The sequence below is a fragment of the Anas platyrhynchos genome, chromosome 1 (genome assembly GCF_047663525.1).
Source record: "Anas platyrhynchos isolate ZD024472 breed Pekin duck chromosome 1, IASCAAS_PekinDuck_T2T, whole genome shotgun sequence".
Classification (NCBI taxonomy): Eukaryota; Metazoa; Chordata; class Aves; order Anseriformes; family Anatidae; genus Anas; species Anas platyrhynchos.
The window spans coordinates 2,285,741-2,313,262 of NC_092587.1; the positions used below are offsets into that span (position 1 = coordinate 2,285,741).

A 27,522-nucleotide genomic window follows, 5' to 3' on the forward strand; every position below is an offset into this window, starting at 1 on the left:
TTAAATTACAGGTAAGGGGAGGGGGGAGCAGACCTGCATTTCCCAGCTGACTTCTTCAGTTCAACATTTAGCATTATTTCTTTCTTTTTTATGGTTACATCCAGCACGCTTGTTCCAACAGCTTCTTTAAAAAATAAAATAACAAATTCACTGAATGAAATGAAGTTACCAAATCACCCAAGAGCCCTGACACTTCGGTGGTGGATAAACAAGAGCTGAAATTGCTATTGTGCATTTATTTCATCCTGGGTGCCTTCACGTGCCCCAGGAACCCACCCCAGAGCCAAGGCATCCTTTTCCTGCTCCCACTCCCACCAGGTCACATTGCTTTAAGGCACTTTTAAAACAGCTGAAGAGGTAGGAAGGAGAAGAGGTACATACACAAGCAAGGAAAATAGTATATTTAAATGGACTGAATGGATTTAAATCAGAAATCAGGAAGCTAACTGTGCAGTTGAACAGGAGTTTGCTTGCAGAGGAATTATGAATCACAGTGGAAATTTCATAGGCACCCACTTCACAGAGGTGGTAAATAAATTAAAAGACTAAAAATTTAATGAAGAATCCAATATCTAATATATGTTATCCAAAGGTTTCACTTGCATTTCTTAGAGAGAATCATATCTCTGCTGTAAGGAGCTTACAGGTCTGGTCACAGCCTACCAGTATTATTTAATGTCCTTCATGATGATATTTGTTCAGCATCTCAGAATTGATTCATTCATCTTTTGCTCCTACCCCACCATGGCAGTACAGGACGAACGTCCCTGTTTTACAGGCGTGGAAGTCAGGCAGAGACAGAAGAAGTGGTTTGAAATGTGGTCAAAAGGGGAATACAGAAAGAAATGGCTAAAAAAGCTGTTTTAATAATTGGTAATTAAAGCAGTGAAAAAGGGAGCACAACCAAAGATGGGTCTGGATAAGGAGTATGCAGAGGGGAGAAGGATGGGGCTACAGAGATGTGCAGAAAGCTGCTCAGAGCCTGCATGAGGCATTCATACCACTTTTTCACCAGGTGTAGTCCTCAAATAGCACCCACATTATACATACCCTGCCCACACAGCCTTCACTGCCAGGCTAGAGGACCTCTCTCCCAGCCGAACTAAGCTGTCACAGCCCTGTCACACCCTCCAGAGCAAAACCCATTTGTCCAGAGGCAAAGCTGCAACAAAATGGAAAAGTCTGGACCTTGATTAATAACAGTGGGAATTTATGACTTGCAGCTCCGTTCCACCTATTCCAAACCCGCAGAGGATTTATGACTGTTTAACTCACTGCTTCATCCACAGCGCCTTCATCCCTGGCTGTCGCAGAGCCAGGATTTCCAGGTACCAGCAATGCACTTCACGCTGAGGTGTTAATGAATTGATGTCTATAAAAAGCTTGCAAGTTATCAGATGAAAGGGGCTACAGAAGTGCTTAGCAGTGGTATTACGCAATGTGCAATTACTGCTAATCTATCCGGTGTTCAAGATGCCAGGGAACCCAAAATAACTAAAATAAAGGCCCACTTCTTTCCTGAAAATTTTATTTATGACTGTTCTGCAGATTGCTAAAAATTAAAGAGTTTTAAATGAAACCCCAAAGGAACATTCCACCAAAAGATTGTTTTGGGTATGACTTGGTGGCTGAAAGCATGCTTTTCCATGAGATGACTTCCCTGCAAGGCAGCTCTTGCAGTGCCATAAGGACTTTTCTCCTGCTGCCCCAGCAGCATGCAGCACTCAGTGAAATCATAGATAGAAACTAAATACTCTGAAAATCTCTCTTTTTTCCCCTGTTAATATACATGGAGGTGTTCGAATTTCCCCTCTGTGCTCTGGGATAACTGCTGGACTTCCCCAAATTACAGAATTGTACATAAGAACACCGATACACTACCAAAGGCTTTTCCCAGAAGATCCTTAAATGTGTTATCTATGTGAAATAAATTTAATTTAAAAATTAAAAATATAAAGCCTTTCCTTTCAGCTGTGCATTCTTCTGATTTCTCAATAGGGGAAATGGAACCCCAAAAGCTGTCACCCTGGGTTTTGTATCTTCACTGATAAAGGCAAGCACAAAACACAGAAATCACTTTTTTTTTTTTTTTAAGCACAAAATAGCTCTACTAAACTTCAATCAAAATTTTATAAAGCTTTATGAAAGTAACTACATTAGCTCTCCTAAACTTTTCAGGACTATCATACCATGAGTCAGATTTAAACCACATTAGGTTTTCACCCATGGATTTCTTCTACTACGCTCAGGGAAAGCCCTCACTGATGTATTTTCTGAATGACTTCCATAAACAGATTGCAAACCTAGAACTTGCTTCCTTTTTTGGGAAGAAAATAGAAAAAAAATGCCTTTTTTTTTTTTTCTTTGCCAGCTACGCCTTTTGAGTTCTGCTGTTTTGCACACTATTTAAGTGTAAGAGATGTACTTATTACATTGGAAATGAAAACTAGTGACATCAAAGCAAGCTTCAGTTGCTGTGGAAGTCCATTCCCCAGTGCCAGAGGAGCTGCCAGAAAAGCCCTGACTCCTGCACAGGGGACCCTTACCTTGTGCTTGAACAGTTTCATACACCCTGAGAAGCCAAAGCACTAAATATGCATCTCAGAGGAAAACTCAGGATCCCTAAAATATTCCAAGCTTATGCCATTTTGTACTTAAGATCCTCAAATTAAATAAATGGATTTAATCTTCCCTTCCAACTTTCCAAACAGAACGTTTTTGGGAGGAGCTGCAGATTCCTTTGAGGGCAGAGACACCTTTGCAGAGAGATGTTGAAAAATGAGGGCCAGACAATCATCAACCACATGAAGTTCAACAAGAGCAAGTGCCAGATTCTGCACCTGTGATCAGACAACTCTGGATACATACAGACTGTGGACTGGACAACGCTCATGGGCAGTGTTTGATTTTTGGGTTGTCCACTGAGGAACCAGGATTTGGACTCAATGATCCTTGTGAGTCCCTTCCAACTCAGGATATTCTGTTATTCTAAGAAAAAAAATGCTTATGCTTCTAGTTCTAGGGTGGGGTTGGGGGAGAAAAAGGAAAATAAACAGCAGAAAGAAAAAAAATCTGTAAACTTCAGTGCACGTAAGACCCCTTTCAATCACATTTCATCTCCTATTTCTTGAATATAACACCTACAAACTTCTGCAGAACGTTCTGTGTAACAGTTTAACACTTAACCGGTTAAAAAAATAAATAACTAAAAATGTGATCCATGGTCCAGGCTTCCACTGTACCAGCTCCTTTCCTTGACTCTCAGCTGCAATCTGAAAAGATGACCTTCTTGTGACAAAGGAAGGTTACTCCCCATCTCTAATCACATTCTCGCACCTGTCCTGCTAACAAGGTGCCATTGGGTGATTATAATTTACAGCCAGTTTGAACTCGCACAAGACTCGAGATTCTTTAGAAAGCAAGCTATGCATTTTACATGTCTCACCTCATGGGTCCCTGCTACAATAATCTGCACCAATTCGTTTGCCTGCCTGGGTAAAGCACCAACAGCAAACCAGGCAGTCACTGCCTGGGTGTTTGTACTGGAGAGGTGTGGATTAAAGGAATAAAATAACTTTTCCTAGAGGCGAACAAAATTTTACATCAAAACAGAGCTTAAAAAAGCCAAAGAATTTCGTGTATATTGAATTCTCTTCAAGAAAAATACACGTATTTTGTATAGGCTGTAAGAAAAATACACTGGGAAATGTCCTAGTAGGATCGCCTCTCAGAGGCTTTGACTGTTTGGCTGATGGGTAAGGAAATGCTCTGATGTAGAATTATCGGTCCAGTGATATGGTGTAGAAATGTAACAGGACTTCCCTGACTACCTGCTAGGTCTGGTATTTAAGTATGTCTCCTTCCTTGTGGAAGGTCTTTCCTTTGGTCCTCCATGGGCTGCAAGGGGACAGGCTGCTCTACCATGGGCCTCTCCACAGGGGATCTTCTGCCCCATGCCTGGAGCACTGTCTCCCTCTCCTCCTCTCACCTAGGTGTTCACAAGGCCCGTTTCTCTCACAATTTCTCCTCACTCCTGTGCAGCACTTTGCTCTTTCCTAGCTATGCTATGACAGAGGTGCCACCATCTTTGCTGACAGGCTCAGCTGTGCCCTGAGGGGGAGCCATTTTGGAGCTGTCTGCAACAGGCCATGACCAACACGGGGCAGCTCCTGGTCTTCTCCAAAAGGCCACCCCAAAAACCCAAATCCTCCTACTAAAACCCAGCACACTTCCAGTCATCATAGCTACTATCACCTACAAAAAATACAATATTTAAAGAAGAGATTTCAGGTTTCTAGTGGGTGCTTGGAAGAGGCCAGGTTGTAACTGAGAACATTGGACTTTTAACCTCAGCTGTTAACAGGAACTCAAATGGAAAGCTAGGAACTGTATTTGTAGAAGGTAGAATAAAAGCAGCAGAAGTTTTGGCATCAAATGATTATCTATGGAAACAGCAAAAGTGGAAGTCAAAAGCTGTCAGTATCAGAAAAACTAGATCAGCTCTGACCTATGTATTCCCTTTGGGAATTATGGACACCAGAGCTAAAAAGGAAAATAAAACCCATCAGCAGAGAGAAACTGTTTCACAACCGCTAACAGTAACAAAAATTGACTGCATAAGGACAAGGAGTCACTCTGCCTTCTGCCTTCTCTGGTGGCTCATTACACCAGGATGTAGAAAGACATGGTTCAACTTAGTCAGTGCTTCTCAACGTTTTTAGCCCTTTTTTCAGACTTATTACATAGGAAATATAGCATTGCCATTGCTATTTCCAGGCCAAAGATCATATAAACCCTTGGTAGTATAAAACTTTATATGTTTTTGTTTTGGCTCAAGCCTATTTCAACAGCAACAAAGCTGCCTGACAGGGAGATTATTAATATCTAACCTGTTTGTAGCTTCACCTTGGGTTTAAATAATCATTTTTTTTCCCAAAAAAATTTATACAATATACTGTGACAGTGTAACAAAATTAAGTGGTCACTGCATAAAGAAGAATCTGTGGACCCATAACAAGAAAGTGCTGGATACAGACTCTTGGACAGGACAGAAAAACAGGCAGACTCAAGAAGAACAAGTTCTACCATGAACATCCACCTCTCAGCAGAGTTGAGGACAATTCACCTGAACAACGCATTGGAAAGGTTAGCTAACACCAAAGAAAGCTGTAGATACTAGAGAGCTGATGCATGTAATTACTAATTAAGTTATTGAAGAGGATTCAGTAATAATGGAATAGTCTGGTCTATGCATCCACTATTGATTTCACCTTAACTGTGCTGGTGAAAACATCATTTAGATTAACATCTTCATAACACCATGCTGGCTTTTGCCCATTTTAAATTTTTGTGTAACACTACAACAAGCTTAAAACGTCAAAAATAGCCTTTCTCCAGCCCAAAATCACTTCTACTTGGAGAAACCTCATCATTATACTCAGCCCAGTAGGCAATCAGCATTTTATTTTTTTTTTTGCCAACTTAACGCACATTTAGCAGTGATGCTCATCATCTCTTTGATAATGCACCAGAGGAACAGATCTACGCAAGGTTTGCTGGTGTATCTCGAGACTTGCTGTCAGGACATGACTCAAGTCTTGTCATGCAGTATTCAAATGGAATAAATAAGGCACTGAAAACTTGTATGACTAAATCTCTACTTATACTACAACGAAAATAAAGTGTTCAGCAATATAGGGAACTCTAATCTTACTCCATGAAAACATGAGTTAAATTGCTAGAACTAAACCTAGCCAGTGTTTCTATTAAGAAATGAGCTGAAACTACTTTGTTGGCTTGATGAACATAATATGGGTTAGAAGTAATTAGCTATCATGGAAATGAATGAATGCTGCTCTCAGCTATTCAGTGCAAGTTCTTGCAAATGTCAAATTTCTATGTTGCTTCAGGTTGTATTTCATCCGAGGGAAAGGAGGAGCTGGAGAGATGTGAAATTTCTGACAGGCTGTTGATTTCCTGTATGGATGAAGCATGTTTGAAAACTCAAAACTTGACTGATCTGCTGAAGCACATTCTCTGACAGACAATATAAAATCAATGCATCACATATTAAGAGGTTTTTTTTTTTTTTTGGCGTGTAAGAGTTTTTGTTTGTGTGGGAGGTGGGGGGGATCGCTTTATTTTCTGTCATCGAAAATGAACAGCCTTACCTTAAGGTTTTTATAAACTGTCATCTTTAATCAGACACACACAGTAGGACTGTCAGTTCTCATAAGGCATTGGGGGAATAAAAAAAAAAAGCACAAAACGTGAAGCTGTTCCCCATCCCCTTCCCGTGCATGCGCCCCATTTTTGCGATGGCCTCAGTCAGAACTAAACCTTTTCTTAGCAGTGTCACAACAGCAAGCTTTCCTGAAATGTGTCTTTATAATTCAGCGACGCAGACTTTATGAGAGCTTGTCAAAGGGAAAAAGAGTTAGGATTCGCCTGCAAGAAACATTCATTCTTGCTGTTGACAGATATAAAGTACTAAATGTCAACAGCGAGGAACTCGTCAACCAAATGTCTTCTAAACACTCATTAAACCAGGGGGAGAAAAAAAATAATTCAGTAGGTGGGTGTCAAATTGCTCCCTTAAGATTTTGTTGCTTGCGATTGAGGTCAATTGAAGTAAACAGCGAATGTATGAAAAGTTGCATCGAGCACCTGTCACGTTCAAGGACGAGTATTAACGATTCCAAAATAAAGACGTGAATATTAAGCAGCACGATGACTCCTGGTATCATAATGAGAAGCAGCAGTCGAGACCTCCTGATCTGAGCCCCATTTGCCTTGATGCACTGCAGAACTTGCAGGAAGGCACCTTCTCCCTGCCCCAGTAGCCTTGCTCAGTAAAGAGAAAATACTGTCTACCTTGCAGAAGCAAGATTTAGATGAGCTGAGTGGTATTTCCCCCTCTTTTTGAAGATAAGGGGCATGTCTGAATGTTAGACTTTAAACCATTCATGAAACCTGGATAGTTATATTCCGAAGGGGTCATTGGCATTAAAACTGCACTAATTATGTTTTCCTGTGTAAGAGCATCTTGAATTTACATCTTTATTTTTTCTTAACCCCTTCTCCTCTGAATATTATTCATTGGGAAATACAGACTTGAGTCAGTCAGTACTATTTTATAAGTTCCATCTCCCACCTTGAGTCAGTTTTATTGATTTCTCTAAAATCGAGTACTTTGCCTTCAAGAAGCTAAAAACATCAGCTCTCATTATTTACCATTATCTGCACCCTAAGAGTATTTGACATTTTCCACCTACTTCAATAATAATATATTACTCTTAGACTGATAAAATGCCACACATTTTTCTTAACAATCCTGCTATCATTTAACATACCCTCAACACACTAAAAGTAACTAACAAACTAATCAAATCCTCACACTCCTTTTGCTTCCAAAGTAACACATTCTGCAGTATCAAATATTAATTTTATAGTACATCACTGTAAGATATTACAGCGTATTTTAAAATTAAACTATTTATTATTACAGCTGTAAAACTAACTAATAAGAGGGATTATCAGTGACATACACATGTTCTTAATTATATGCGCAGCTCTGTATCAATTACAGGTATGCAGCTACGAACACTGCTCAACTGCAGCAGCAGCTGATGTTCGCAAAGGCCAAAAGACTTAAATGCCTCCTGGGAGCTGGTAAGGTCTTTGCCATTGCTTCCTAACATTTTGAAAATAAACAGAGGATTTAAACTCTACATACAGTACCTTTCATCTTGACATATCCTGAATTAAGTAGGAGCTTGACGTGATTATTTCTAAAGCATGGAAAGCTAAGACATCACTGTTAATACACGTGTACCTGCGTGTACGTATATACCCTGTATATCGCGTACATCCCTCCCAAGGGCAGGTTACCAGTGGAGTCTGAAGTGTGACCTTCAGCAGTTCAGAGCAGATTGCCACCAGCTGGTGAGGAGCACAGTGGTATCAACCAGCAGCAAAAGAGAATTACTGTTCTCCATGATTATTCCCTAAAGCGTTAATTTTATTTATTAAAAGAGCAATCACTCTTTTTCACTGTTAATACAGATGAAAGAAAATAAAACTCCAAAAATGCTAACAGTTGGAAAGCTACTGCTGTAAACGACAAGGACCAACCAGTTTAAATGAACATAATCATTCAATTGTTAAATTAAATTGTCAAACTGTATGCTGCCTGCCCCCCCCTACTCCCAACCTCTGAGTAGTCGGAAATACCAGGAACTGGCAAACTTTGCAGTGCCTTGGAGCACTGCACACAACTGAGTGTTAAACTTCAGTCTTTGCATCTCAAACATCACCAGTGGAGTAAAATCACTAGTTTTTTTTGTTGTTGTTGTCATTGTTTGGTTGGATTTTTTTGGTACTCAAATCAACGCTTCATTTTTCACTTTCTTACTGTCCAGGCTTTGAAATCGAAGATCCTATGAAGGCAGGGATTACAATAGTGCTGACACGGTGCACTCGTTCCCATCTGGCAAGGAGTGAAGTGCTGTGTGACAGACACTGCCCATACGAGAGACAGGTAAAGGGTGCCAAGTCAATTTAGCCGTTCTAGAGCCCTTCTTCACAAGGATACAGTTTCACGAAGAAATGATTGCTTCTTCCGAATCAATGAACACTTTGCTTTCTCTTCCATCCCACAACCCTTTTAATTGCTGCTTGATCTTAATGAAGTGTGGCTGATACTAATAAATAGATACCCTTGCGGCTTTAATACCCAATATCCAAACAATGTTCAACCGCATTAGCATCAGCGGTGCTTTCACAATTCAAAACGCCATCATCCCCTTCATCTCCAGCCCCTCCTGTCCCTCCCCCTCAAGCCTCAAGACTGCAGACATCTGTTCTTCAATTGTCTGGTAATAAACATACTCTATAAAGCATATGTAAAATGATTATTACCCTGAAGAGCCAAGTGCCTTTCAAATGCCAGCTGAAACAAATAAACAACAAAAAAAAAAAAACCAACCACCAAACAAATGTTACAACAGACATCACTCAGGCTGTTCAATATTCTACAACGTAAGGGCTTCAGCGTTGGTCCCACACGTTTCCTTCCTCCAACGGGAGACGTCAGCCCACAGACCAATAACACCAGTGCTTTAACGATCCGTGCAGATGCTGGGTAGCAGTGAAGGATGAAGAAAGCAACTGGACTCTTTTGGTAACTTTTATACTTCGACACCTCCCGCAATATGTAATTAAGGAGAATCAGATGTGCGCTCCTCTTCAATTTGTAAATGCAATTAGTTTTCATATGTAGTTAGTAAAATCTATTCCCAGGAATCATCTCCACTAGAATACCCACTTGTCTTCCAAAAATCCGCTATTCATTCATTATGTGTGTGGTGGTGTCATTAAATCCTGGTAATTAATCTGGGGCCTGGTGAATCTCAGTTGTCCTAGTGGAAATTAGGGGCCCACATCCCAAACGGCATAACGACTCATTTCCCAACTCCGGCTTGTTGCTCGAAATGAATACAAGGAAAGGCAGATTTTGAAAACTACTTGGATGTGTCTGCCCTTTGACTCTCCGTGGTTGTAGGTAAGAGTTTCTCTAAATTAACTTTTGTTACCGGAGACACGGGTGCCGATGTGAAGCCCACTGAATGTCTGCCGACTCCTGAGTTCCTCAAAGGGGTCTGGATCTAAGCTCAGTCTCAGTTTGCAAACAAAAAATGCTATAAAAACAAGGCGATTATAACCAGTAAACTTAGCTCTGCAGCTCTCTGATGTGATGGAAAATGACACTTTTCTATCAGTAGCACAAAGAGATGAATTCAGACTGATGAATATGAATGCTCTGGTTACAACTCTCCACTTCACATTACTGTGCTGAATTACATTTTAAAGCCACCACTTAAAGCGATGCTCAGGCTTTAAATCATCACACCAATGTCTGGTTTCCCAGTGATCTAGTTAGCTTAATACTTTTAAGAAGCACTCAGCATCCTAATAAAATCAGCTAGTCCATACAGTGTTAAAACTTCTCCGCCAACATACTTACGTGAACTTGATAAAAATAAGAAAAAAAATCTTCTAAAGAAAATATCGATCGTTTTGAATTCAAAACAGATTCATTTTAAGCCTGTACAGGCAACATCGATGAAAGATGATTGAGACAGGCCATAAGCAGCCTCAAAAACAAATGGAAAATAAAGCAAGTGAAAACTTCACACCTCTGCAGCAATTACCTCCTGGAGAGCTTGACACTTAATACAATAATGCCTAGAAAAGGGTGACAAAGATCTAACCAAGAAGCAATAGACACATAAGATGATGTGACAGAAATTATCGCACATATCGATATTTTAGCAAATCCCCCATACTCAGCATTTACAAGTGACAGCCAGCACCATACAGGCAATTTTAACAGGAGTCAGTGGTTATGCCAGTCTGCAGGGTAAGACAGGTCATTGCTAGTGACTTCCATCAGGAACAGAATTCCCTGGAAGCAATTATTGCCCAAAGAAATCCAGTGCTATGCTCATCCCAAATACACTGCATCCCATGCAGCATATGCAGACCATGAGTTAAAAGAAATACAACAAAGACTCCCATAAGAAAAATTATTTTGTCGACGATTATGGCAGGTAAAAATCACATTTTCAAAGTTTCTACATTCTTCACCTACTGCCATACTCTTTCCATTCACCACCGAGAAAAAGGTAAGCTGGGTCATGGAGTATTTTCTTTTTCTCCCTGCAGTTATTGATGCACCACTCAATGCACGGAAGTTAAGATGTTGCAGATGGTTAGCGAGAAAAATATATTGTACACAGATACCTTAATCTTGATGTAATTATTTTTTATGAAGCAAATTATTTCTACTGCCTATCTTGCAAGCTGGTATTGAAAGTGAAGTGTTTGTGAGGAGTGCTATTTAAAGCAGAGCACTCATGTTTGACTAGGATGGCAAAAACAGAAAAAAAAAAAATGAAGCAGGGAAGCAAACAGAAAGCAAAAAGCATCTTGCCAGTTTCTAAATCAATGTGAAGCAACTCATCAATAAAAATAAGAGCATCCCCACCCCCTCTGAGCTTGAAAGAAACCTGCAAATTCATTTAAGATGAAGGGACCAAAGTCTATGTCCCGGTGGTCATCTTGAATAGCTTAGTGCATCTTAACCACCCCTTTTCTCACAATAAAATAGCTGAAAAACATACACTATAGTCTAGAAATTTAATTTTCAGCACATACATTTCTTTCATTTCAAAAGAGATGGGTGTTGAAATAAAATGCGCTTATGAAATTATCATTACAGGCATCCATCAATAAATGACGAGCGTACAGGGCACACAACCCTTTTTTCTAGGAAAGATCTGAAACACCGTAACGAATTTTAGTATCTCACATGTTTTGATGTCTTCACAACCAGTGCTGTTGTAAAGATTATTGAAATACCTGGTGTCACGATATCAAAAATTTACATTTGCAGAATTAATCCACTTTCCCTCTGCATTTTTAAGTCAAAAGAAGTCACAACTGCCCAGTTCTCAGCTGTTGAGATGACACTCAGAATAACCTTGCTCTCACAATCGGATTCCAGTTTCTTGTCTTTATTACTCTTTTATTATTGCTTGCTTTTAGTGCCGGAGAAAAAAAATGCCCTGTTGCTTGACTGACTCATGATAATGAGTAAGGCAAACAGAGCAAAGGAGGGAAGTGCTCTCTGAAGATGCTAGCCCTGAATAGGAAAGGACACGTCTGATGATAAAGAAAAGCCACGCAAGGAAAAAGCAGAGGTGGAAGACTGACATTAACTGAGCAAAAAAGTCATATTATTTAATTCCAGCAAAAACTAAGAAAACGGACTGCTAGACTGCAAAGTAAAAAGAGCAAAATTAAAGCACCAGAGGTGAGTGACTTGGTGAGAGGAGATGTTTAAAGTTCCGGCAGTGCTTGGTAAGCTATGAATTTCTGTGATTTTAGTAACTGGCACAGCACTTCAGGCATTTAATTTGCAGTCCGTAGACCGTAATTGTTTATCAAAGAATGAACTTACCTGGCAGTTCATAAAGTATCCTTCTGACTTTTTAATAAGCATAATGGAAAAATGGATAAGTGAGAAACAACTTGTGACAGGATGCAACTAAACTTTTCCCTGCATGGGCCAATAATAAATTGCACTGTTCAATGGAAAGGGGTCACCCTGGGAAGCAGTCACACTGGAGCTCTAGCTAATCTTCAAAAAGATGAAAAAAGCACTGGTGACAGCCTCAGCTAGCGTTTATTTCCTAAACACGTGCACAACAGCTTTACGAGCCCAAAATTACATACACAAATTGCTGGGAGGTGTTACCACAGAACCCACAGCATGCCCATAAATAAAGTAAGTTACTTCCATTTATTCTAATTATTCACATCTGTAGAAATAGCAGAACTATGTAGAAAGTCTCACTTACCTGAGGAGGGGATGAAAGATGATGGTTATGTTTCTGGCTCCTGGTTTGCAGACAAACTTGGATCCTCCACCTTCAATTAAGTTATCATCCGGTCCTCCTGGAAGAAAACACGTAACAAGTTGCTTAACAGAATCTGAACATCCCTTGATTTTTAGATACTAAGTGATAATTAAACATTTAGACTTGTCTGTAAATGTTATTATATTTAACACTACTCTCAAGAGTCCATTTGGGGCTCTCAAGAGTCCACTTCCTACAGCGAGTCTCATAATTTCCTAGCAGAAGACTCCATTGCTCAAGCAAAAGTTGCGTACAAACAGGCTCGCAGCTACGGAAAAATAAGTGTGTTGTGTTTGGCACACTCTTGGGAAGTAGAACAAGCTCAGAGAGCATAATTTATACATCTTAGGCTCAGACTGCAGGGTTTCAAGTGGCATGAAACAGCCACCTTCACGTCATCGCAGCAGAAACAAAGTCACTTCCATAGGCAGCTTCTAACACCAAGATACTCTAAACCAGGATATTGAGACAGGACAAAGGGGGGAGAACTAATAATCCCTCTAAATCTCAATTTTCTAGAACTCTTGCATCTCCTGAGACCAACGAAGACCACTTGTTGTCCTTCCAGAAGGACACATTTTTAAGAGACCAGGCCAGATGCCTCTCACATTAGCATAAAAACATGATCTGATTCTGAAATTCGCAGCAATTCACCATCCAATGCCCCTGTATTTTGGTCAAATTCCCTTGTCACAATCTTCTTGCTGGTATCATCATGACAAGTAACCCTATCAACTACATTTTTGGACTAAAATCCCCAAAATAACACGAAATACAAACTTGGGCAAAGTCTCTATCCCAAATGTTATTAAGCCATTTTTATTTTGCACGTGAACTCTCCTTAATGATTGAATAATAATAAATACAGAACCTAATCACATTACTATGATAGCTTTATAGGCAGGAAAATGACAAAGTACTTGAAATCAAAACAACACCAACAGATTATTGAATTTTTTGACCCTGACATCCGTCTGCCTCGAAATGAGAAGAACGATGTCTTCAAGTTGGAAAGCACGAGAAGAGGAACACAACCACCGAGTGACTCCAAAACTCTTTCAAAGTGATGTTTATGCACTTTAGGCCATTACCTGCAACCAATCTATTACAGGAAAAAGAAGAAGGATTAAAAAAAAAAGCCTCCTCCTCAATGAGTTGATTTAATTGGCTCTCCTGTTAGCAACCTCACAGAAAGGACTGGTCATCTACACCAATTCTTCTATACCCTAAAATGGTCCCTCCAGGTCAGGATTGTTCTGTACAAGCTGATGCAGAGCCAAAGACATTGTTTCTGTGCCTTGGTAAGGGGAAGAGATTAAATTCCTTGTGGAGTCGATGAAGAACCCAGGGGACACAGATGACAAATCAACCAGACGAGGTCACCAACTGAATGAAAAGTGAAGAGAAGCAGCTCCTTGGGCTTCATAACCGCCAGGTTGGGAATGTCTTCCTACAGACACCAGCCTATAAGCTGAGCTTAGTGCCTTACCTACCCTGTTCCACGATCACTGTGGTTGTGTAGACGTGAAGGCTGCTTCGAGGCACTCCCCAGGCAAACCATGTGTACTTGTGCTCGCTGTGTGGTCATGACCTGACAGCTCCCCGGGCATGCATTTTGGATATGGGGCTTCTTGGTATTTGCCACGTTAACATAAAGTTTCAAGAAACACAAAGGAACAGCTAAGGACCGAGTTGATAACACTTTACTGACTGCAGATCTCAAAAAAGGAAGAAAAGGAAGCTCAAGAATTTCAGTTTGCATCCAAAAAAAAGTTAACTTGCACAATGTGACTGTTTAATCGTGGAAAAAAAAGAAGTGAAACTTCTAGGAAAAGAAAGTTATCCGCTTCCCCTATTAACGTCACACCCTGTAATTTCCAGCGGGGTCTGTCTCTTAACGGGCTTATTGAGGAATTCATCCAAGCATGAACTACCGAGGCAGGAAGTAGGAAATCCGGGCTCAAATTAAGGACGGGTGTTATTCTTGTTACATCAAGTCACCCCGCGCTAATCAATATTATTGACTGGCACCAACTCCTTAGCAAGGAATGAAGCCATCTGTCTTTTCTGCTTGGCCACATTATGCGAGATGTGAGAAGAACAGCACACCAGCCCTGACAGAAAAATATGCTTTGTATCTTCTCGGCTCTTAGCTTTCAATTAATAATAACGAAGGCTCCGTATGTAGGTGTAAGCCACGAGGGAGAGTAATTGTGTTTGCATTCAAATATTTTACCTCGAAAATCACACGGAGGTGGAAATCCTATTCCCGATGATGCCCCGTATATACCAGTAACACCACAAGAGGTATGGCAGCCTGCACAGCACCACCTACCTTTACACCCCTCAATGCTGCCACCGCACGCCTACGGACCCCAGATTGTGTCTTGGCTGCCCGACGTGCTACAGCTCCAGCCTTACCTGGCCATCACAAGGAGGTGCAGTGCTACTGTGTATCCTAATTTACTGCATTTTGTTATGATAGCACTTGGAGAAAAGCCCGAATCGGAGCAAAAGAGAGCTTAGGATGGCATCGCCTGCATGTTCAGGTGGAAATCTCTAGTGAGGGCTTTCCCTCCCGGCACCAAGGGCTGAAATGTGCCGTAACGTTGACTGACCAACGTGGTACCTCCCATGCAGACGATGTCCCAGACCAAGTTCTGTGCTGCAGACCCAACAGACACGTCCATAAAAAAAATACACTGTTAATATCCCTTCGTCCTTGTGGATTCCTACTAAGAACATCTCTTGCAGGGAGGTGAATTGTCATTCATCCGACCTACGGAGAAACCAATGACTTCCTACCAGCTGCGGAGAAAAGAGGGAGAAAATGAAGGAAGAGGGAAGAATAACGCTTATTTTTGGGGGGTATTTTTCTGCTTTTCAAGATGGTTATCAGCTGGGCAGGTCGCTTGGTCTCTGGACCAAACAAGGGCTAAGCACACAAACACTGTACCGCTGGGTTGTCCCACACACACCACCCATCCACACGAGCAGACTCCAAGAAAATGATCCACCTCATTAGGGAAAGGGAGCTGTACAGCTTAATTCCCAGGGAGCACTGACGATTTTAAGCTGTATGTAAGCACTGAGCTTTATTGCCATGACAGCTCCCCATAAGCACTGACTACAGGGCTAACCATCCATGCTCGCTGATGTACAACATCCCGACGCACGCAGCTCTCCAAGAACCATCTGGACCAGGCGTACATCATTGCTTCAGCAATGCCACACAACACAACTCTTTCATTTGGATGCAGGGCTTTTTTTTTTTTTTCTTTTTCAGTTTAAGGCAAGAAATTATATCAGCCACATTTCATAGGCACTAGAAAAAAAACACTAAATGTTTCACAGCTGTCACAAAGTACTATTGTTGTAGCTGCTCCTTCTTAAGAGCACCGGCTTGCTGATTTAATCTGTCTGGTAATAAATTATGAGACCAAAAAAAAACAAAAGAAGAAAAACGTTGAGGTGAAGTGAGATTTGTCATAGAGCTAATGACATCCTCACGCTGTGCTAGCAATGAAGTGTGCCCACCTGAATGCCACTGAGTGGGAGTCAGAGACGGGGCCATTAGGAGCGCAGCTGAACAGTTCTGAAATGGAGCCGAAAATGTCATGCTTCACTATGAAAAAAACAGAAGATTACCAAAAAAGCCAGAAACTCTGCACACATTTCGAGTCTGAGCAAACATTGACGCTGCTTCAAGTTTCCATTCTACCTGGTATTTTTCTGGGGGAAAACTTTCTGGGGGAAAAGTTCGCCATGGGTACCCCCAAGTTTTACTGCTAACTCCCTGTTACCTACAGACATGGTAGGTCCCAAAATGATAATGGCAAGTTTCCTTGCCCCAGAAAAATGCAAGGAACCTTCTCAATCCAGGGAAGAGAAAGACAACAATGAGTATTTTGTTCTATCCAGAAATAGAGGTGAAAGGAAGAATACATTTTTATTAAATTAAAAAAAAAAAAAAAGGTATCGCAAATTCTTGAAAATATTCACATATTTGTAGAATTTCCCTGAAATGTTATGCTTTGCCGATCCATTATGGCAACACAAACACTTCAGCATCTATCTATCTATCTAATTTTTAATTGCCCAGTCTGTGAGTTGTTTCTGCCATGAAGTTACTCCAGCTCAAAAGCGGTCTACCACAATTTGAAGTCTACCTCTATTTCCCTAATTTACTCTTTTCAGAGAACATCCTGAAGCCCATGCTAACAATGCTGAGGATTAACAGCATTCTTCAGGAAGCGTCTCAAAGTGCTTTGCAAATGCATTAAAGTACTTTTTGGCATTCTTATGCCTATTGTGTACAACAAAGTGTTGAAGAAGCCGTACCATATGTTAGATGGCCCACAACTCACACTGCAAGAGGTTCCCTGGCACTCCCTGATGCTGACCCCACAACTTTGTGATCAGTGCAATGCTGGTTACCTCCTCTAACCATGCCATGTTCAAGGAAAAGACTTGATCCTAACTTGAAAATAAAATAAAATAAAAAAAAAGATCAGATCCTGCAATTCCCTCATTTCTCATCACCACCCCTGGGGGTGTTTAAGGAAAAGTTGGATGTGGTGCTTAGGGACATGGTTTAGTGGTGACATTGGTGGTAGGGGGATGGTTGGACCTTGATCTTGGAGGCCTCTTCCAGCTTTAATGATTCTATGAAACAGAAAAGGGAAAAAATAGTGTTTATACTTATTTTTCCCAATTTCTTCTTATTGAAACAATTTCCTCCATAAAGGTCCAAGATTTAACGGAATTTATTACTCTTCAACATCATGTTTGAAGATGAGTCGCACCCCTCTCACTCTCTTGTTCTTTGAAGGACATGAACACATCAGAGAGGAGCGAGCTCAGCATCTGGGAAGAAGCTCCTTGCACCTTTTAAAATCAGTCCTTCTCATAGTAAAAAAGTTGGTGGGTTTGGTTTTTGTTGGTTTTGAACAAGGTAGGGAAGCTCTCTCTGCCTCTAATAAGGGCACTTGAAGAATGTGAAATTTCTTACACTTTGTGTTCTGCAACATTACAGCAGAGCACCATAAAATGTTACCTAATTGTTTTGGAGCCACGTTTGTCTTAAAGCATTTCATCCTCATCCCTAAAACACTTTAAAACCTAGCAGGAAAAAGACTTCTATGCTGTTTAGTAAGTAATCCCAGTCTGAAACATGCAGAATATACTAATCAAGTCTCCAAGGCAACAGCCACCTAAAACCCACAAGTACCATTAGCTAACCTTGGCAAATCTTTCCTATTTCCTCTCTTCCCCTTCTATCCCCTGTCTTGGCACAGGACAACTTCATTCATTTCTCTGCAAGTGCGAACTTTTCAGCTAAACAAGTTCCAGACACGTAGCAAACAATTCTTCAGCACCTCTCTGTGATCAAAGCGCCTTTCCTAGCGAGCCACTTCACGTTAATCTATGCAACCATAAAAAGAATAATAATAAAAAAAACAGGCTTTGAAGCCACAACAATCAAGCAATCAACACAGCTTGCAAATCAATGCCACCTCCTCCATCCTGAGCATCCGAGCAAACTTTTATAGGAGAAAAGGAAGAGGTTTAGATGGTACGGTCCTTCCCAGAAGTTCTTGATTATGTGCAGATCGACAGCAGAGTTATTACCTAGGTATCATCTTCGAGGTATGGAAATAAAAATTTTATTTCGCATGAAAGGGAAGAAAGCCCAAAGACAGCAAAGCAGGTTATTAGAAAACAGAGCTCAACAGAAAAGAACGATTGATCGGTGCTATTATGGAACAATAAGAGCAGAGCTTCATAAACAACCTCCTCCTTTTTTCATATTTTTGTGCATTAGGGCTCAATTGTCTCACAACTGCACCTCCTGAAAAAAAGCCACACACGAGCGTCGAGTTCCCTTTTTACTCCCCTGATTCACAGCGGTGATTCAACGGGCTGGTAACCATCTTCACATTGGTTTTAGAAAGAAACAGGAGCAATTATCTTCTCTGCAGTTCTTTGGCACATCTTGAGTCATGCGAGTTGAGTTTTTCAAACTGCTCCAAGGTACCTGCTTTAGGTGTGAAGGGCTCAGCCACCTCCTGCCCTGTGCTCTCCCATGGGATAGAAAGGAGGCATTTAACTGTCCTACACCACCGGGAGGGAAGTGATGGGGCAGGATCTGGTCTGTCCCTTCCATCTCCAATCCCATCTCTTCGCCCTTTCCCGGGGGAAGGAAGCACGTAGGGCATCCTGCACCTAAAGTAAGCTTTGTCAGAGCTTCAAGCACCTTGACTGAACCTAGGCAAGTCTTCCCTAAAACCAAGTAGGTTTATCCAGGTGAACAACCTAGAAACCCAGCCCCGTGCTCCAAGCAGCCCCTGTGATCCAATGCCACCTCCGCAGAAAATAATGAGAAAACTTCCAAATCCACAGCACCTTCCTTCTGAACAAACACTGTCTTTGAAACCTCATACTGTTATTTAAAATACCGTTTGACAGACAGCCTTGAAACATGGTACTTTCCCACTGGTGTAGGTCAACGTGAGGTTAATGTTTTCTGTTTCTGAGCCGTGTTCTCTTCCCTCCTTGCTGGACTCCCGTGAACCATGCGAGGTAGCTGCGATGGGGCTGCCAACACATCTGGAACTGAAACTCAGCGCTACAAATAATACAGCAAAGGTTATGCTTAAAGTGAACGATGCAAAGTTCTCCTGGAAAGCCCTTCCAACACCAACCACTTCAGGACTCCATGGACCAACCGAGAGATCTTAACTTCTAGTGGATTAGTTCAGGCAGATGATTTTCTCTACTCCCGTGGATCAAGGATGTTGCCAGTGTCTTCCTCAGCCTCCATGAGCCACTGGTCCACTGCCATAGCACGTGGGGATGCTGTTCCCTCTCTTGCAACAAGAGGGAGGGAGGTGAGATGAAAAAAACAAACAAAAACACACAAAAAAACCCCCTGTCTTATCAAGCCAGAGAAAAACAACCTCGGCCAACACTTGATTACTTCCTTGCTTGAGGGGAAATGCAATTTAAGAAAGGTTTCTGACAAAGGGAAAATTGCATTTCTTGTTTGCTCCTCTTAATTACACACTCTTTCCTAATCATGGCAGCTGTGAATTTATAGACCGGACCATCAGGAGCAAGGGATGAGGTTTATAAACACGTAGGCACCCTACCTTCTACCAAAATCAACACAGATCGGAGCGATGACGACGCTGCCACTAGAAGAGATCCAAAAAATCAATGGGAATTAGGTGGCTAACTACTTGCAAAATACTGGCTGTCAGTCCTTGGGGCGAGGGCTCTGCGGTGGTAGGAAGGAGCTCTCTGATGATTAACTGCCTCAAAGGGCCGTGACTGCTCCCAGCTTCCCGTCTGTCCATCACCTGTCACTGGCACTAAATCCTGCACAGGAGATACCGGAGCTGCTGGAGCCAGGCACAGATCCTGCCCCAGCCCCGCAGGGGCCGTGCGCTTAGGTCTGCCCAGTTGGCTTGCGAATATTTTTCTTCTTTGACAGAGAGGCGGGGTGGGAGTTGAAAGAGAGATGTGAAGCGAGAGGGGAAAAAAAGCAACAAGAAAACTGACCTTTAAGGTTATAAAGTACATCACGTTTCATTTCTGTACTATTTCCTTCACTGAAAAAGATCTCAGCAATTCTCCCAGCAGCAGAGTTTGGGGTGATGCTCCCCTAGTATAAGTTGTGGAGAAGCTTTCCAGCCTCAGAAGATCTCACTGGAGAAGGACAAATCTTCAGCAGAAATCCAGGCAGGGATCCTGGCTGGTTCTGGGTTTGCCCCACAGAGCAATGGGGCTGTTGTGCCAGGGGTCCTGGACAGACAGAGGAGGCCAGGGCTTCCAAAACATGCATCAACTCTTAGAATTATTAAGGAAGCATTTCTTGCTTTGGGGTTGGGAACACGACAGTCAGAACAGTGATCCCACAAATCCAAAGACCTCAAAATCCCAGCTGAAGTCAAGTCAAGTCTGACGGCTGGATTTTCACCTATTCTTCTCTATTACAAAACTGGGAAAGAAGGGCTGAGAGCCAGAGCTTGTGGTCAAGTTTGTACAGCACACGCTGCTTCAAACCATGCTGGAGAAGTGATTTCCAAAACAGGAGAGGCCGTGCTGGCATGCATCACCTCTCCCTGAACCCAGGGAGCACAAGCCTTAACACCGTGACCACAGCATTTCCTTTGGTCCTGGTACAAAATCCACACCCATGATAACACACGTTGCTATCAACACCTTCAATATCAACCCAGAAACCAATTTCTGGATAGCTGATGGAGGTTGCACTACCCAAATTTCATACAACACCTTTTAAAGCAAAGCTTTTATTCCCCGTTCCTAAATCCTTGCTCTCCATTGAGCAGAGGACGTGGCTCCAACTCACCAAACCGCTGCTCGTAGTTTGGGAGCACACCACCCACTCACTGCCTGAAATTTGTCCCCGATCAGCTCTTTTTTTGCTCGCCCCTGACCATTTGCCATCATCCTTCGTTTGCTACGTACCAGGCTCTGGCACAAGGAGCTGATTTGGATGCAGGCACAGAGCTGCTGCACAGACATATTGTTCTGCTGATGTTCCCATGCCCAATCCTTTTACTCTCTCCTATACTGTCTTGTCTGAGATCCAACACCATATGCATTTAAATAAGTTGCTCTTTAATGTTTCAAAACCTGATTTATTAGTTGCTCACACTCCATCTGCCTTGAAAAACTGCACCGTGCCTTCACTTTCACAGCCTGTACAAAAGGTTGAGGTTCAATTTGACTCTACTTTATCATTTGATCAGCGTGTCAGCCACATATGTAAAGTCTCCTTTCAGCTACAGAATTTGTTTTAAATGCATACTTTTCTCCCCCCCCTCGTTGTTTTCTTTTTTTTTCTTCCCAGGCCACGCAGCTCAGCAGCAGGCACTTTGATTAATGTATTTGTCAGCTTGCATATTTACCATTTTGTCGGTTTCCCTAAAACTCCTGCGTACAGATGTAAGCTCTTCCAAAGCGTGACTGTTGCACAAATCCTTATCCAAAACCAGGAAACATGCTCGAGCTAATGAACTGTGATTACTTACACCCTGCGCTCGCTTTTCGGCTGTTTTCTTCTCCAAGCTTTCTTTCTTTATCTTATCTCCTGTAGTGGTAAATGCCTCCTATCTGAATTTTTTATATTCGTGACATGTTTTCTTTCAGTTTTAATGTCAGAAGAAAAAAAAAAAGTGAGCAAACAGAGAGAGCAAGCGAAATAAGACAAAGGTATGACTTGACATCCAGTCATTTATGGTTTTGTATTCCTATAAAACGTTCAAACTCCGAAACCTCCCACGTTTCAACACCCCCTCCCCCTTTTTTTTAATACCTAAAAGCTCATGGCCACCTTAAAGAAGAGAATTGGGAGTTATAAGAGATATTTGGCGAGGCTGTAGGCTCATGGGACAATGTTGGACAACGCTGCACCTCAACCCACCCATCTCCTCAGACTTGCTACCCACCTCTCATGGGCCTGTTACGAGAAATAATGAAAGCATCGTATGGTCTTCTAGAATTACAGACACACAACTATATGTCTACAGAGACACCTGTTCAATTTTTTTAACACCAGGACACAAGGAGGAAACTGAGGACTCAGCAACTGTACACAGCAAGGACGACAGCAACCGCCGCGCCATCCAAGAAAGCCATCATAGACTCATTTTCTGCATATTAATGACTGCATCAGTTCTAATGAAGATAAGTTTGCCAATCTTTTGACAAGTCTTGAAAATGTTACGAAGCTGGCATGTGGAGACGAGGCAAAATATACCCTGCTTGGTTATTCAACACTGCAACGCCGCGAGAAATTCGTAGCAACAAAAGAACGTCTTTACGCCTTGCCTGTGCGTACGCTGGTGTGAATTAATTCATTTCCCAGCAATATGCAGAGTGATCCCCACTAATAACCGGGTTTTCCCCGAGGGAACCAAAACGCCTTGTCCATGAAATGCACAAACCAACTCCCAGCCCCAGCAGAAGCGAGCCGATCGCCCAGAGTACGACCTGCCAGGCAGCGTTTTTCAACCTGCTCATCCATAATCTCTTTTAGATGGGTTTTTCCCCACCTCCTTATCCTCCTCGCTTTGTTTTGCCTGAAATTCAATCAATCAAAGATGAATTAGACTTTGGAAAAACAAACCAAGGCTGTGGCTATTAAGTCACGCTGGAAATTCCAGACCCCGGTGTTAATTTTGCTACAGCTTTTTTTTTTTTTTTTTTTTACTTCTTGCATTTTAATGCAAAACCGCTTCCCCCCAGAGACCATCCCCGATATTGGCACGAAACCACACGGGGCTGTAACCGAACCCGAGCGCCAATAAACAGGAGGTAACTCAACCCTCGGCAGACATCAGCAAGAGCAGGAAAACAGCCAGAACTTTAATCACCGTTCTTTCAAACGCGGCCAGGGATTTCGAAACGCTGTTATCTAGGATATGACCCTAATGCAGTGCTTAATCAAAGCAATTGCTAGCGCAAGAACAACCTGGCGACTTTAATAAAAAACCATTTCATAGGAGTCAACGTGTCAGAATCGTGCTGTATCTAATATAACAAACTCCAGGAAGAGGAGTGGCCAGACCTTTCCAGGCGTGTTTCTATACATTTCCAGAGAGATGCCACTTAATGCTTTTGCTCAGCGTTGACCAGGGGACTCCCGTTTGCCCTGCGTTGCAGGAATCTCTTGACAGTTCTCCAAATTATTTTCTATTTTTATTTGTTGCTACTCTTGTGCAGGTGGCAAGGAAAAGAAAAGCACAAAAGACACACGTTTAAAAAACAATCCAAGCAGTAGCCATGCTCTTATTTTTAAATGCATTTAAAAGCACTCAACAGTCACGGGGTAAAGAAGCTAAGATCTGAATGTTTCAACTTGACCAGAAAAAAAACAAAACAGAACCAAACCTGCTGCTTTGGGAGGCTCTATGAGCAGAAAGTCACTGGCTCAGTAGAGTTTTATCTGTAATTTTGAATGTTTTGTGTTATAGTTTTACAGGCAATACAAATATGTGCTCTTTGTTCAGCCACAAGAAGCAGAAGTGCACACACTGGTACAGAGCAGCTAGAATCTGTGTTTATGGATCAACTGATGCTGGATGAAAAGGGAAGAGAAGTTTTTTCTGTACTGCCTGCAGGTGGGCAGATATTTCTGAAAGGTCTGATTAGCAATAGGACACACAAACACCCTTGCCTGTATTGATTACTGACATGATCCGGACCCAGCCAAGGACTGAATGAAGCCCGATGGCTGCTCAGCAGCCGGTGTCCTCAGATCGGGTCAAACATTCACACTGCAAAAGTAGAAGTCAACTGGGCACCGAGTGTATGCTGTAAAAGGCAGAGGAATGGGCACAAACCACAGTTAATGCCATGCCACAGGATGCATTCCCCGAGCACGGAGGCTGCTTCTTGCAGCTGGCAGCCCAGACAACAGTATTTCCGAGCCGTGGTGTACCAGGTGGAACTGCAGTCTGGAAATCCATCGCTCTTTAAAAATAGATGTAAGCCGTTCTGCATCTGAAAGGAGGAAAGGAGTACCGAGTTCAGAGGTCCCCCTCTGCTGTGGTCCTAACCTTTCAGCTTCAAACATCCACCAAACTTACTTTGAAAGCTACTGCTCATCAAGCAAAATCAGAAGCAGAAGAATCCTTATTTGATGGAGGGAGTACTCAGCCAGCACTTTTCCCCCCCCTATTTTTCCCCCTCCAAGGGCTACTTACAACCGAGGAAAGCAGCCAAACTGTAACAGAGGAAGAGAGCTGAGTTATCCGGAGCGACACTCGGTAATACAAAGGGGCCCACAACACAGGAGCAGCAGCAGATCTAAGAGGTTTCCCACCTCCCCCAGAATTTCAAGAGCTGTACCGTACACTTAAGGCAAGGCGACGTGTTGTAGGGCCTTGAGAAAAGTTCTCTGCTGGCACCATGGGCACAGATCCTCAGTGGGGTCTGTGCCCCAAAAGCCGACAGCGAGCCGAGCTGTGCTTGGCAATCACGCTACCCTTCGCTCCAACCTGTGAGATTAGATAAAAGTCAATGCAATTAGAGCATCAGCACAAACCTGGTTTTGTATTTGAAGGAAGAATTTCTGTCCTTTTTAATCCCCTCAGTTTTTTTTGTATAGATGATGATTGGTTTGGTTTTTCAGGATTTTTTCAGAGCAGAGAAAACCGAAAGGTTTAGGCAGGGAAGATGACCACGTGCCTCTCACCACCAGCCAGCTGCTGGAGTGAAGATCTTCCCCCAGCATTTACCAAACAAACGAATAAATAAATAAATCAGTTGTCCTGAATGTACTAAATGAAAATCAGTCTGACTTGAGTAAGCAAAACCAAACTAGGAGGAATCAAACTAAGGAGGAGGAGGAATCAAACTCAGGCTGGAAACCACCCGGGCAAAGATGATGACCTCTGCTGCTGAGGCTACCAACAGTTACCAAAATTACTCCAAAATTACCCAAGTACTCAAAATTCAGACCTAACATAAAGCAGCTTTATGCTATTACAGCGAAGCTACACTCTCTAAACAAGCCATAAAATACCCAGTTAAGACTATGGCTTTACCAGGAGTGTTAGATTACAGCAGGGACTTTGGTTGCAGAGGTTAACCTCCCCAGCCAGAATCACTGTGCTGGCAGAAATCTGTGAGTAGCTGCGATGCCATCAACTCTGCCAGAAGCCTGAAGCCCATCACCAGAAGGCAACGTGACGTGCCTGCCACGGATGGAGGTGGAAAAATACCTGTGCTGTTCCCCTACAAATAAATGACAGGCTTCCAACGCATTAGATGAGCTGGCCTGCTATGTTACTGCTCAAAGACTGCGGAATAAATCAGTGGAGGAAAGAGGCTAAGTCAGAAAAGCATCACACAAATACCCGTTATTCCTGAAATAACAGGCTCCAGAACAAAACCGCCGCAGCTGCTACTTTTGACATGGGTAACACACCTTAAACCAGACCTCTGAGTAACCCGTTGCTATTTTTACATCCCTTTTTACCACGTAACATCCTTTCCTAATGACAGTTTTAAATGTACCCGTGTTCAAGGGATTACTGCTTAATGCTTTCTTTTGGCAATAGACCGCTTGTCCCAGTGCTACACGTTTAAACTCTGTAGCGTAGCCTCCTTTTCCAACCATCTGCTTGTTGAGCTAATTCAAACCATTACCAGCTTTACCTACAAGAAAAGATGCTCCAAGCTTCAAGGAGACAGCTCCGTTTTCGCCAGGGGAGGAAAAAAAGCGCAGCACAAAGCAGCGAGCCTAACAATGAGAGAAATGTCAAGAAATAGAAATGTCAAATCCCTTAGGGTGGGGAAAAAAAAATAATAAATCCAACTCCAGTTCATCTCCCAGCACTGTATTTTGTAATGAAATTACACTCTATAGTCTTCCCTCGAGGGAAAGCTGCTCCAGCTAATCAGCCTGTTGTTTTTTTAAAGTTCAAAACAAATGCAAGAATGGCTATGCAGCACTCAGGCCCTCGCTGTCAGGAACTGCATTTAACTCTTTACAAGCACGTGGTTCTTCTGAATTTCGCCACCAGGAACCACGAAATGCCTCCGTATCTCAATACTGAGATAGCTCAACATACCTCAGTGTTCTCCTGACATTTAGCACTTGCGGCATCTTTCCTCTGTCTTTTAAAACATTCTTCAAAAGATCCCCAACAGGTTGCTTAGCAAACCCAAAGGCTCTCCTATCGCTCTTGAATCCTCCATAAACCTTCGCAGCGCAATCATTTCGGGTGGTGTTCATCATCTTCTTGGCAGTGGCACCTCATGATTCTGCCGGACTTTTTTTTTTTTAATACACTTGTGGATTCCTAGGAGAAATGGTCACTGACTTACAGCTGCAGTAAGATTACTTCCCACCCCATGAAACTCTTTGCTCCGGACACCAGCAGCGATCACCTCCATCCCAGGCACCATCCTGTGCCTTTAGCGCGGCTGCAAAGCAAAGCTTCTGCCAAATTGGCTGCTGCTGCCACGGGGCAGCATGGGGGCAACCTTTCCTGCTCAGTAGGAACAGGATGGGCTAAGACGACCTTCACAGATCTCTTCTGACCTCAGCCATTCTGTGAACCTTCACGCAGACAGCCCTGAGCTCTCCCAAGCACACACCAAACGAGTGAAACAAAGGAGATGCACACCAAGGGCTCGCTGACCCCAAATCTTCAGATATTGGGGTGTTTCACACCATTTAGACCTACAGCATAAGCCAAAACACTCTAAAAAGTGAAAATAGTCTCAGGAACAGCAAGCACGTGCAACTGCTTACTAGCCAGAGTACTCATACAAAAGACCATGGCCTTCAGTCACCTCATGTGATGGAATACTTCCAATACTTCAAATACAACATGTCAAATACTTACGAGGTAAAATACTGCAGAAGCTGGTGTTGATTCACGTGAAACCCGTTTCTTTATGGGCACACCGGGGTGGAGGGGTTCACACAGACCCTACAGGAGGAACAGGGCTGCCAGCTCAGGCAGGGCGCACACCGATACCCACCTGGCCCAGTAAAGGTGCCTGTATCTTCCACCTACACTCTTGAGAAAACGAGCTTCAGAAGTTACAAGACTCCTTTTGAGACAGAAGTCTAGAACTTGTATTCAACTCAGGTCTGTACAAACCAGTGACCATAAAGATTTTGGAGTTCGATGTCCCTCTTCCACACCCAGGTGAGCAAACGGAGCTCGTGTGTTAGCCTCGGGATCTTGCTCGCCTCCTTTCTGCTCGGCAGCACTGTCAGACTGTCACATTCAAATACAGAAACGATTTGTCTTTCTGCAGCTTTGCCAATTGTATGTATATTTGTAATGTGTAAGGTAATAAAGAACGAAGGGTGATGTTTTGCAAATGAAAGCATTAACCACAACAAGTGAAAATAAGGAAGTAAATAAACGTCTAACTCAAGCAGGTTAGGAATTAGCTCCCCATGTTACAGTGAGAGGTGACTGATGACACACTCATCTTAGCTGGTCAGTCCTCAGAGCATCTGGGCTTTTGTGACAGAGGAAACAAG

General features: G+C 42.5%; 1 protein-coding gene across 3 annotated transcripts in view; it reads right to left on the minus strand.

Moving 5' to 3' along the window:
• Positions 1 to 27,522, minus strand: part of EXOC4 (exocyst complex component 4) — a 365,485-nt gene that overhangs the window by 179,006 nt on the left and 158,957 nt on the right. For all 3 annotated transcript variants that reach the window (XM_072041021.1, XM_072040965.1, XM_072040993.1), the window contains exon 10: positions 12,423 to 12,519. In XM_072041021.1, coding sequence (XP_071897122.1) covers positions 12,423 to 12,519 — 97 coding nt within the window. The remainder of the gene's footprint in view (positions 1 to 12,422; positions 12,520 to 27,522) is intronic.